At 35.7% G+C, this 13707-nt stretch overlaps 1 protein-coding gene across 1 annotated transcript in view; it reads left to right on the top strand.

Annotated features, from left to right (window-relative positions):
• LOC145245995 (G protein-coupled receptor kinase 5-like) overlaps positions 1–13707 on the top strand; it is a gene marked incomplete in the record, with an annotated part of 231281 nt that overhangs the window by 142708 nt on the left and 74866 nt on the right. Inside the window, 1 exon segment of the mRNA XM_080107792.1 lies at positions 4610–4719. Coding sequence (XP_079963918.1) covers positions 4610–4719 — 110 coding nt within the window.

Raw genomic sequence — 13707 nt, 5'->3', positions numbered from 1 at the left:
TTCAACCCCTTTTTCCCCACCTCTCCTTCAGAGAGTGGTTACAAACAACCTTTCTTTCTTCCGTTTAGAGCTTATCTCTACCAAACCTCAACCCCCAGCTGCACTGAGGTTTTTACTTATCAAATTAGGAGTGATTAGTCATTCCAGGTCGAACAATGCCTGGCGGCGACCCCTACCTCCTCGACCCCCATTCTAAGCTGTCAGCCTTAATCAGCCAAGAATCTCTGGATCTCTTCAAACCTCTCAACAGAGGTTTTAAAAACAACCTTTCATGTTAACAGATATATAACGACAATGAGAAACAATTACTATTTGTTTTTTTCTCTTTCTGACAAAATCTCATAGACATTTCTTCAGACATCAACACTCCCTCTTCTGCCCTCTCTTCCTCTATTTGACAACCAAGACCATTTGGTGTCGCCCCGTGTCTGGCCATAATAGTAGATACTGCCATGTCTTCTGCAAGAAAGGTGAGCTCCCTCTATCGGGCTAGAAAATTTCTGTTACATGCCAGTATCGTGTATCTCTACAAAGCCACCATTCACCCAGGCATGAAATATTGTTACATCTCGACTGATGCACCAACCACTAGCATCTTAGACAAGGTTCAAATGGGAACCACTAATATAATAGGTATCACAGTATCTGCCAAGCTCCAGCCTCTGTCCTTTCGCTGCAATGTTGCATCCATGTGCTTGTTTTACAAATACTTCTATGGAATGTGCTCCAATGAACTTGTTGCACTGATGCCTTCTTGGCGTAAATATCAATCAACCAAACAATCAGGAAACTTCCACCTGTTTACTGTAAAGATTCCGAAATGCTGGAAGGCTTTCTACTGTAATAGCTTCTTTACTCCAACTGCTAGCCATTAGAATTCCCTCATTGCTTCCGTTTCCCTACCTGCACCAACATGCAGAAATTTAAATGTAATATAAACAAACATCGCGCTGATTAATCCCAAATTCACTATGTTGTTTTACATCTCTGTAGCAAAGTGCCTTGTTTGGAGTGAATAAAAGTAAAAAAAAAATTTTAAGATGTACCTGAATTGGCTGAAACTTTGTGAGAATAAAATCCAAGGCGAGAGCAGTAGTCCAAATCATCCAAGTATTTATTGATACTTATCACAAAAATTGTGAAACAGATTTTTATAGTTAATTAAAAGGTGATAATGAATTTTTCCTAATAACATTAAAAACAAAATAATAATTGACGTAACAAAGGTTAAGTTCAGCCAATCTCATAAGGCATATTATTTTAGTTGTATTGTTTTTTTTTTTGTAATTTAATAAATGTTTACTAATATCTGTTGGTTCTTATTGGGACATATACAATAATAACAGTATTGGTTATTTAATTGCATGAAAAACAGTATTTTTTTTTTAATTTTTGAGATGAGGATTATTTGGATTATTTGAACTACTATTCTCATCTTGGTTATTTTTACGTTTCAGCTGATGTAACCCAGCTTTTAAGCACATTTTTTTTTTCGACTTTGAAATATTTCTGTTGAACACTGGAATATGTACAGAATTAAATCTACAAAAATAGATTGCTTTTGTTCCATGAGCTGGTGCAAGTGTTTTTATGTTATTCCTAATTGTTTGTAGTCTACATATACTTGAAACTACAGGCAGGTTTGCGAAGTCGGATGGTAAAAGTCTGACTCTGACTCCTAGAATTCCCAGGATACCAACTCCAACTCCTTTCATATCTCTGACTGCTGACTCCTTGACCCTTATGTGGAAATCTATTCTGCAGATCCATATACCAGCCTTCCACATCTATTCAGCAAGCATTTTATAAATACTTTTCATGTATATTATTTTTATAAATACTTTTCATGTATATTATTTTTATAAATACTTTTCATGTATATTATTTTTTACGTTCACTTGTATGATAAATATACTCACATATGCATTCAACCAGCTTTATAGAATATAACAAAGGGATAAAAAATTTACAATGAAATTTTATTATGCTATCGATTCAAAAGGGAATACAATATTTAGGGATAGGGAAACCTCTTTAGGCTGTGGCATTTCGAAGCCAAACGGTTCTTATCAGAAGAGGGGAGTAAAGACATATTATACAGAAATTTTTTAAAAGATAACATTGCATTTATGGAAAGATCAAAGGAAAAACAGGAAAAGGCTATAAAGAGCTATAGTAGCATGGATTGCTTCTTATTGATTTAGGCCATTTTTTTCGGATAAGATTGTAATTCCGGATCCATCCTGTACTAATCCAATTGCCAAATTCCATTTGATTCAGTAACTGGATAACTTTCAGATTACAATCTGATTGTTATCTGATGTAATCCACCGTAATCTCATTCAAAGACAGAATTTTCATTGATCTAATGTGACATCACAACGAAAATGAAAACAGCTGTCCAGACAGGATTTGCAGGGATTTGATGGACCAAAATATCTTGATGAAGTAGAAGCATTGAAGTACAGTACAAAATATATCTCTAAAAAATAAAAGCAAAACCATACAAAAACTGCTCAATTGTGCAGCTGGTAAAACCAAAAAGGAAAACCATGTAAAAAAAAAAAAAAAGAAAAAAAAATTTATTGGACTTAAGGAGTCAGTTGGATAATAAATTCCAACTCCAAGCCCGACTTTGACTCCTAATACTCTTAGAAATCCGACTCTGACTGCAGCTAAAACCTCTGACTCTGACTGCAACCCTGGCTACAGGTTCCTAAAAACAGATTGGTTGTTATTTTAGCCAAAATATGAAAATAACAACCCCATTGAGAATTGTAGTCTGAATAATCCAAATTATCAAAGATTTGCTCCTTGTAAAGCAGTTTTTAATCTGTTTTCCATATTTTTATCCATTATTGACCAAAATGAATCAACAAAAAATGGATGGAAATGCAACAGACTCTGTCAAATGAGCAAAGTTCTTGTCATATTCACTTCCTCCTTTGTGTCACACAACAATTGTTTCTTTAAAATGAATCATAATTGTCATGCTAAAAAGATAAACCCATGAAATGGGGCTCCTTATCTACTTTCAAAACTGACAAACTAACTAAACTGAAATTACACTTGGTGATGCGAGTGTGCCTGCAATTGGCACAAACAATTTTATTATTGAAAAAGTTTTCAAATATAAAATTAAATTAGTATCTTGGAAGATTATGGAGATGCACTAAGAGTGCAATGCTCAGATAAGTGAGTATGGATGGTCAGCTGTTGCCTGTGCTGCTCCCTCTTCCCTTAAAAGGCTCTCTTTGTTATTTTCATCAATGATCTCCCAAATCACATTCCTAATTCATTCATCAACAGATTATGCAGATCAACATATATGCAGATCACACTATCATCTTTGACAACACTTGAAAAGCCAACAACAGCCAAGATCTCTGAGTCTCTCTTCCGACCTTTGAACATGTGGTGCAATAATAATGCATTAATAATAATGCATCCAAAACCAAGCTTCTATCTTTTAACCACCAACACTGATCCCCACTTGGCTCCAATTGACATTAATAGCTCTCGTCTCAAAGAAGCTCCCTGCTTCGACAAGCTTCTGGGTCTTATCTTAACTCTTGACCTGAAATGGAAGAGTTAAATTTGTTGCTAGAAAAATGGTCATGTCATTCGAACTATCTGGAAGGTATCTCACTCGCAACACAATCCTCTACCTGTATAAGAGCCAAATAACATCCTAACCTGGGGAGGTGCCATTCTGAGCCTCCTATCCTACCTTGATAGAGTTCAAAACTGGCTTTGAAACCTAATAGGTGATCCCCTTTTTTCCTCCTTGCAACCTCTTTCCCACAGAAGGGACATTGTGAGCCTCTCTCTGCTTTATCTTTATTTTCATGGCAAGTGCTTGTCTGGTCAAACAGGTCCACACACATGGAGATAAATTTTAGCACTGTCGAGATTTTCAGATTGGCATGCTGGAAAAACATGTCAGTCTAATCAACATCCATTGCCGACATTTCGTTCTGGTACACCTCCAGCCACATCCATCTTTAATGGATCCTCTTTTGGCAATAATGCACCTTTTGCTGCAATTTTTCTTTGCAGCGATCAATCGTTTTGTTTGGCAATATGAAACATCTTCTGGCGTCTGCAACTGTTGATCTAAGGTGGAGATATTCATCTTATATAAAGTTATTAGGAATAGCTGTTTGAGAGTGTGTTTTTTCACTTAATTAAATGATTTTTTTTCTTCCAATATTTTCCCCAAGGATCGTCTACTCCTTTGTTGCATTTTGATTGGCGTCTTACGTCAGATTGCAGTCTAACTCGAGCGCATAACAACATGTTCTAAGCAAAGCCGAGCAGACGTTGAGTTACGTCTTGTTCTACTGTTGCACAAGTACCCAAGTTTTTTAACTATGAACATAAATTTTGTTAATTGAAAATTAATAATTTTCAAAATTTGAAATCTCATCAGTAATCTGTTCAAATTTTATTCATTATGTTTGAGGCTTTCAATTCATGTGGAGCCTTATATTGTCATTCTCTTAAGGTAAAAATGTTTATTGAATTGTATTTTTATATTAAATTAATTGTAGGTTTATAAACCAAGTTGATATGAAAATCATTTTAATTCTGTCTTTTTTCTTTTCAGCTTTGACTTACAAATACATTGTAGAACAACAACCAGTAGGTCATGAATTGTTTCGGCTGTTTTGTAAAACCCGACCCGATTGTAAAGTTATAGAATTTCTAGATGATGTGGTAAGTATAGTGTGTGTGTGTGTGTGTATTAGTGGCCTGGCAAGACCACAAGGAAGACAACTGAAGCAGTAAAACTGGAGCTGGTCTGCAGCACCCCATATATACAAATGTAGGCAAATTTTGACATATTTTATTAGTTTGAAAATATAGGTTCTTTTTTACCAATTGTTATAAAATTTAAATCATAGAATAGTATTATAATCTTCAAAAAGCCTGCAAATTTTCATTTTCATCCCATAGAACCAAAGATATGAGCATTTCAATATTCAATTTGGCTACTAGAGTGTGTGTGCATATATATATATTAAACACATATGATAAACTCCTACAACGTGAATTAAGTAAAAATAATAAAAAGGCAAATGATGAAGATTTATATAGCATAAATTTACAAGCATTGAAACTTTGCGAGAAAATGAACATCCAGGATCAAGTAGAAGTTTACACCCCTTTAAACCCCAGATTTTTATGGAAGGATCACAAACCTGACTTCAACAATACACCTAGTATTAGACTATTAACACCATGTGTTTCATATTTAGGCAATATTAGTAAGAAAATACTTGACACAAATATTCCACCTCTAAAATCTAGGATTAAACATAAACTATGGATTTCATCTGGGGAGGTAATTGAGTGGTTCCTAAAAACCATAAAAACAAGAGCAATAAATTTATTATGTTTGATATTGATTTGTATTACCCTTCCATAACTCCTCTGGTGCTACCAGATCAGGCTGCCTATTGGCTTCCTGAGACGAAACGCACCTACATCGATTTCTGTTTTTGTTTTCTATTCTCTTTTGTAAAACTTAATAATGTTCTACAAAAACAAAATAAAAACAACAGCCCCCTCCCCTTCCCCCCTCCTTTTTTCCTTCTCTACTTCCTGGTTGACCCTGTCGGCAGGGCATTAGAATACGCCGACTGCCCCCCTGCAGAGGGTAAAAGTCCCTCAACGGGGCTACCTGTTGGCCGTGGGTGGCAACCCGTGATGCCTAGGAAAAGGATCCTGGTGGCTGAGCAACCGATGCCTAGGGAAAATAAAGGTACCTGTAGCAACACTCTACTTTGGCCTTGTACTAGGCTAGACGGGCGGTTGGAGAGGCTCGATCCAACCAATCGGCTAGTCATGTCAAGCCCTAACACTTACACTGAAAATGTCAATTATAACATCTAAATAAAATTTAAAAAAAAAAAAAACAACTTAATCCAATTTCATTACTACAAACATAGACAAACCAGTTAAGTGTTAGAAGGCGATGGCAAGGGCCAATCAATTGATGAGACAAAAACCACACAACTGCTCCCTAACGAACGTTTCTATCAAACTGGGAAAGAAGAAACTAAAGGAGGAAACAGGAAATGATGGAACAAACTCAATCAATTGAGTATATCTCTTTTGTATCCCTGGGATGAAAGGGCGAATGGGTTTCCCCCCTAACATCTCCCAATTTCGGGCTCCGAGGAGGGTGGGGAGCAAGAGAGATGAAAATCTAAACAAACTTCTATGGATATAATAAACCCAAACAAAAAACCCAGAAATCAAAAAAATACTACAAAATCGAAAAGAACCCACTCTGACGTAACCAGCTCAGACAGTGAACAAGAATATAACTATGAAATAATTGATAAAGAAAAATATCCAAGATTCATAGTAATCGAAACCTTGGAAGGAAAAAAGATCAGCGATCTATCTCCATTCCTAATTGAAAAAATTCTGTCTCAAAACAGCAACCCAAAAACAGCAAAAAAAATGAAAAATGGCAATCTACTTGTCACAGTCGACAACTATAAAGACGCAAAAAACATCTTAGAGATGGAAAAATTCCATATCTATAAATGCAAAAGTTATGCTCATGAAAGACTAAACACATCAAAAGGTGTTATAAAAAGCCATGAATTAAGCTTGGCTACAGCAGAAGAAATAGAAAATGCCCTAAGAAAACAGGGAGTAATCGATCACGTCCGAATAAACATAAAAAGGAATGGTCAAACCATACCTACAAAAACCTACATACTAACTTTCAATACACCAAAAATTCCCAAAGAAATAAAAATCGGATACACAATAGAAAAAGTAGAACAATATATACCAGCCCCTCTGAGATGTTATAAGTGTCATAAATATGGACATAGCAGAGAAGCATGCAAAGGACAGAAAGTATGTGGAAAATGTGGCTTAAAAGAACCTAACCATACTGAAAGTGAATGCCCAAACGAAACAAAATGCCCAAATTGCCAAGAAAAACACCCAGCATACTCTAAAATATGCAAAATCTACACAAAAGAAAAAGAAATAGCCGAAATAAAATACAAACAAAACGTGCCCTTTCCTGAAGCAAGGAAAATAGCAAGCTCTCGAGAAAAAATAAACACTTACGCAGACATTACAAAAACTTCAAACCAAACAACCCAAAACCAAGACCTACTTAAACTAATCTCCGAACTCAAAAATTTAATTGAAACTTTAAAAACTAACCAAAACGAAAGCAAGAAACAAATATCAGTATCTTTGAAAACTCAGTCAAATGATCTAAAACAAGTCCCAAAGAACAAAAAAGAACCCGAACAACAAAAACCACAAATAAACCGTGAAAGATCCAAATCACGTACAAGGACAAAAGCAGAAGATAAAAACACAATATCTGGAAAGATGGAAACAGAACGGGAAAACACAAATCCTCTTTCCAAAAACCAAAGTAAACAAAAAACAGAGACAATACTAATCGAAAATGAAAACAAATTTGAATTGATTGAAATCGAGAGTCACAGGAAAAAATCTAGCTCCAAAAACAGAACTGATCAGGAAGAGAAAATGGAGACTGAGGAACCAAGCAGTTCAAGTAAACACAAAACAAAAACCACCCAAAACACAACAAACCAATAGAATAATAGATATAAAAACCTAAACAAAAACCAAACAGAAAAAAAAAGGAAAAAAATTAATAAACAAACGAACTTACTTATGGAAATGAATAAAAACATCATACAGTGGAACTGTAGAGGCATAAAACCAAACTACGAAGAAATCAAACATATAATAGCACAATATGACCCCAGCATAATCGGCCTACAGGAAACTCTTCTAAAAGAAACGGACACCATCAACTTCAAAGGATACCACATCTACAATCAAACAAACAGATCACAAGCAGATAATCGACCCACAGGTGGCACTTCAATTATAATAAAAAAACAGATACCACATATAAAATTACAACTCCAAACAAACCTTCAAACAATAGCAATTAAAGTTACACTTCACCGACCAATAACCATTTGTTCGATATACATTCCACCTAAACATAAACTAAACAAAACCGAAATTGAAGATCTTATAACACAACTCCCCATACCTTTTATATTAATGGGGGACTTCAACGCCCATAACAAAATGTGGGGAAGTGAGAATATTAATCAAAATGGGAAAACCATTGAATCATTACTGGAATCACCTGAAGTAACTATATTCAACGACAAAACACACACATACCTTCACCCAGGCACAGGAACAACATCAGCTATCGACCTAACACTATGCTCCCCCACAATATTTATGGACTTCCAATGGGAGGTACATAACGACCAGTGTGGCAGCGATCACTTCCCAATTTTTCTCAAAACCCAAGAACCTACAACAGAAGAATCAAAACCAAAATGGCAAATTAATAAAGCTAACTGGACTGAATTTAGCAAACTTTGCACAAATCTAATTAATCAAGAAATAGTTAACAAACCAGATCCTATGTTAGCTTTCACCAATACACTAAACGAAATAGCAACCAAGACAATCCCAAAATCTTCCACCAAACCACACCCAAAATCAACGCCATGGTTCACAATAGAATGTAAGCAAGCAATAACCAACAGGAAAAAAATGCTAAAAAACTTCAAACTACATCCTACAAAACCCAACCTTCAAAAATACCTACAAGCACGAGCAAAAGCACGCTATATTATAAAAAAAAGCAAAAAAGAAACCTGGCAAAACTATATTTCCAAATTGAACAACAACACGCCATCAAAAAAAACATGGGAAATAATAAGAAAAATAACTGGAAAAAAACTTGGAACACCAATAAATAATATAAATACACCAAATGGTAGACAAACTATAGACAAAAAAGAAATAGCAAACATAATCGCAAATGAATTCAGCCAAAACTCATCATCCAACCACTACTCCCCCAAATTCCAAAAATACAAAAACAACGCAGAAAAAGAAAAACTCAATTTCACATCCAATAACAAAGAATACTATAACACCTCTTTCACTATAACAGAACTAAAAAATGCAATTCATAAAAGTAAAGATACAGCTACTGGTCCAGACGACATCCACTATCAATTTCTAAAACACATGCCAGACACATCTCTCAACATTCTCTTACAGATAATTAACAAAATATGGTGGACTAACAATTTTCCAAAACACTGGCTCGACTCCAATATCATCCCAATTCCTAAAGCAGGAAAAGATCACTCCAACCCTACCAATTATCGTCCTATCGCCTTAACAAGCTGTATATGCAAAACAACAGAAAGGATGGTCAATACAAGACTAATGTGGCATTTAGAAAAATATAACCTCATTTCTACGCACCAAAGTGGATTTAGACAAAATCAAGGTACTAATGACCAACTTATTCGGCTAGAAACATATATTCGTAACGGTCTAATAAGAAACCACCACGTGGTCTCAATCTTTTTTGATATCGAAAAGGCGTATGACACCACGTGGAGATATGGAATCTTGAAAGATATTCATAATATGGGAATCAGAGGAAACCTAGCAAAATTTATCCAAGAATTCCTATCCCACAGAACATTTAAAGTATGCTTAGGAAATACAACATCAGATCAACACACACAAGAAACAGGGGTACCACAGGGTAGCGTACTATCTGCCACCCTTTTTCTAATTAAAATCAACAGTATAATCGAAAATGTTAACATGGGATTCGAAAAAACACTATTTGTTGATGACTTTTCAATAACTTACTCATCACCAAATATGCCAACTATTGAAAGACAAATGCAACATTGCCTTAACAAAATAGACCTTTGGGTTAACCAAAATGGATTTAAAATGTCCAAAAGCAAAACCACATGTATCCACTTTTGTAGGAAACGAAAATACCACCTTGACCCACAGCTCAAACTAGATGGACAACCAATACCAGTAGTACAACACACCAAATTTCTAGGGATCATTTTAGACAACAAACTAAACTTCAAGGAGCACATAAACAAATTAAAACAAAAATGCTTAAAAGCAATAAATATCTTAAAAATAGTATCAAAACTAGATTGGGGAGCAGATCAAGCTACAATGCTCAAAATATATCGCTCACATATCAGATCCAAACTGGATTATGGTTGTGCCATATACAGCTCTACTTACAAATCCTACAAAAACAAACTACTAACAATACAGAATCAAAGTTTAAGACTCAGCCTGGGAGCCTACCGAACTTCTCCAATGGAAAGCCTTCATGTAGAAGCCCAAGAACTACCCCTGCACTTAAGATGGAAAAAACTAGCGTTACAATACGCAACAAAACTACAAACCAACCCCGAAAACCCAACATACAAAACTACCTTCAACTTACAATGTACAAACTCTTATTCAAGGAAACCAAAAAGTATACCCTCCTTTGGACACAGAATTAAAGAAATAATACATCAAATCAATGAAAACCCCGACAATATAATTACTCAGAAAACAAACGACAGACCCCCATGGACATTACACAACCCAGAAACCGACATAACACTTACTACTTACAAGAAAAACATTACAAATAATATAACAAACAGAAGCAACTTTGGAGAACTAAGAGAAAAATATGCAGAATACATAGAAATATACACCGATGGGTCTAAAACTATAAACGGAACAAGCGCAGCATGCACAGATGGACAAAATCAATATCAAATAAGACTGCCCAACGAGGCTTCAATATATACAGCCGAACTGCAGGCCATCAAAATAGCTCTCAAACACATCAAAGACATCAACGAACAAAAAACCATAATATATACAGACTCCCTATCCTGTATCATGGCCCTTGAAGTAAAATCTAAACATCCTTTTATCACAGAAATTATACAAGAATACAATGAAATAACCGAAAAAAACAATAAAAAAATTATAATAGCCTGGATACCAAGTCATGTCGGCATTCCAGGAAATGAAAAAGCAGACAAACTGGCTAAAGAAGCCACAAACCACCAAATGGAAAAAATTAAAATACCACACACAGACCTAAAAAGAAAAATCAACGAATATATAGAAAACATGTGGCAAGAGGAATGGAACAAATGCACTACAAACAAATTGCATGAACATCAACCAATAATTAAAAACGAAAAACAAAAAATTTTTAAAGGAAGAAGAGAAGAAATTGTACTAAACCGAATAAGAATCGGACATACAAAATTAACTCATTCCTACCTAATCAAAGCGGAGGAAACACCAAATTGCACACTCTGCAACCAACAACTAACAATTAAACATCTACTGACAGAATGTAGAAAACACAAACACACTCAGAAGAAATATTTTAAAACAACAAACATTAGAAAAGTGTTCCAGGAAGTGGAACCCCAACAAATCATAAACTATTTAAAAGAAACAAATGTATTCAAACTCCTATAAAGCAAACAAGTAAAATTCAGTTTAGAAAAACAAATCTCTTACAACTAAAACAATTTTTCAGAAAACCTAAAACATCTTGCTTCAAAAGATAAACTTTTTCAAGAAACTTAAAAAATTTTTACAAGAAACTGAAAATCTATTATACCAACAAAACTTTTTTGGCATTAAATGACTCTTAGAGGTTGAAATGCCGTTAAACAAATACACTCACTCACTCACTCACTCCATAACTCCTGAATTATTTGAGAAAGCATTAAAATTAGCAGAAAATGTAACGGGCATTTCAAAATTAGAAATCGAGATCATTAAACTATCTAAAAAAAAACCCTAATCAGATATAAGGATGAATTATGGATAAGGAATGATAGGGTGAACCATTTTGACGTAATGATGGGAGCTCCGGACTCTGTGAAAAGTAACTGCCCTAGTAGGGTTTTTATTGGATGAAATTAATAAGAAGATACCGGGTTTAAATGAGGATTTATATAGGGATGATGCTTTATTCCTAGTTAACTCTAGTGATGTGATAACAGAAAAAATGAGGAAAAATATCAAGGAATTCTTTAAGTAGGTATCCCAAACCAAAATTTTATTTTCATTCTATTTAAAAAGAAAAAATGTGGTCATATAGATTTTTGTAAACCATAAACAAAAGTACCAAATTTATTTTGGTAGCTCAATTAGCCATTAAGTTATGATCGTTCAAAGTTTGTCGGAAAGTTGAAAATTTACTATCATGGTCCAGAAGCCAAATTTCATAGTATATAACTAAAAATGTAAGCTATTAACAAGTGAAAAATCCTTATAAATGTAATGTCATCTTGTGGTAAATGAAAATTAATACAAATGAAAGCAATAATTATTAGATGACACCAACCTAAACACTAGGCAAAATCCCACTACCAATGGGGAAAAAGTGCAAATATGACACGGAAATGCAATTTTGACTGTTCATATCAATTCATATCAAATCACGAGGTTCTTTGCTCAGCAACCGAGAAGGCTAACATGCTTGCCAGTCGGTTTGCCTCAAACTCCACACTGGACCCTCTAAACCACCCCCTACCTCAATTTCCTATGCGGACAGACGCCACGCTTGACGATCTAATAATCACCCCTGCTCAGGTGCATGCTATCATAAAAAACCTTGACACTTCAAAAGCATGTGGACCCGACCTCATCCCAGCTGTGCTATTAAAAAAGTGCTCAGCCGAAGTAGCTCCAGTTCTCTCCAAACTCTACAACAAATGCCTTAATGAATCTTGCTTTCCGGGCTGTTGGAAAACTGCTTCTGTGGTACCAGTATTCAAGAATTCTGGCGAAAGAACTGGCCCATTAAATTATCGCCCTATTAGCCTCCTCCCACTTTTTGCCAAAATATTTGAGACCTTAATTAACCATGCTCTAGTCCAGCACCTTACAGATGCTAAACTTCTGACCGACCAACAATATGGATTTAGACAAGCCTGTTCCACGGCAGACATCCTCACTGTAATCTCTGAACGCATATACCATTCACTGGACAAAGCGGGAGAGGGCAGAGCGGTAGCTCTAGATATATCCAAGGCTTTTGACAGCGTATGGCATGAGGGTCTCCTCAGGAAGATTAGATCATACGGTATCACTGGTAGAATACTTAACATAATTAAATCCTTCTTAGATAAGAGAAAAATCCAGGTTGTCCTCGACGGTCGTACATCTAAACAATATGATAGAAATGCGGGAGTGCCCCAGGGATCTATCCTTGGACCTCTACTGTTCCTGATATTCATGAATGACCTCCCCTACAAAATTGCCTCTGAGATGGGTATATATGCTGATGACACCACACTCTATAGCAGGCACGACAGGAAAACAAATATCTAAAGTAATGGCAGAAACACTAGAGGATGACCTCCAATCAGTAGTGGAATGGGGACAAAAATGGATGGTCACGTTCAATGCCGCCAAGACAAAACTGGTTTCATTCAATAATTACAAGAAACCTTCTCTACCACCTATAGCAATGGCCAACGACTCTTTATCTGAGAGTACGTCTCTCAAGCTCCTTGACCTAACGTTCACAGGAAACATGAGCTGGAACAATTACATCGAGAGCATTGCCAGGGCCGCTGCGAGGAAGTTAGGCTCTCTCTACCGTGCTAGAAAACTTCTAACACCCGAAAGTATCCTGTACCTCTACAAGGCCACTATTCGCCCATGTATGGAGTATTGCTGTCATATTTGGGCTGGTGCATCGGCTACTAGTCTCTCGCTCCTTGACAGGGTTCAAAAGAGAGTCGCAAATCTGATAGGCCCTAAACTGGCATCTAAGCTTCAGCCTCT

The sequence above is a fragment of the Euprymna scolopes genome, chromosome 23 (assembly GCF_053919585.1).
Source record: "Euprymna scolopes isolate OS-2025 chromosome 23, ASM5391958v1, whole genome shotgun sequence".
Classification (NCBI taxonomy): domain Eukaryota; kingdom Metazoa; phylum Mollusca; class Cephalopoda; order Sepiida; family Sepiolidae; genus Euprymna; species Euprymna scolopes.
This window is presented reverse-complemented; position numbering and strand designations above follow the sequence as displayed.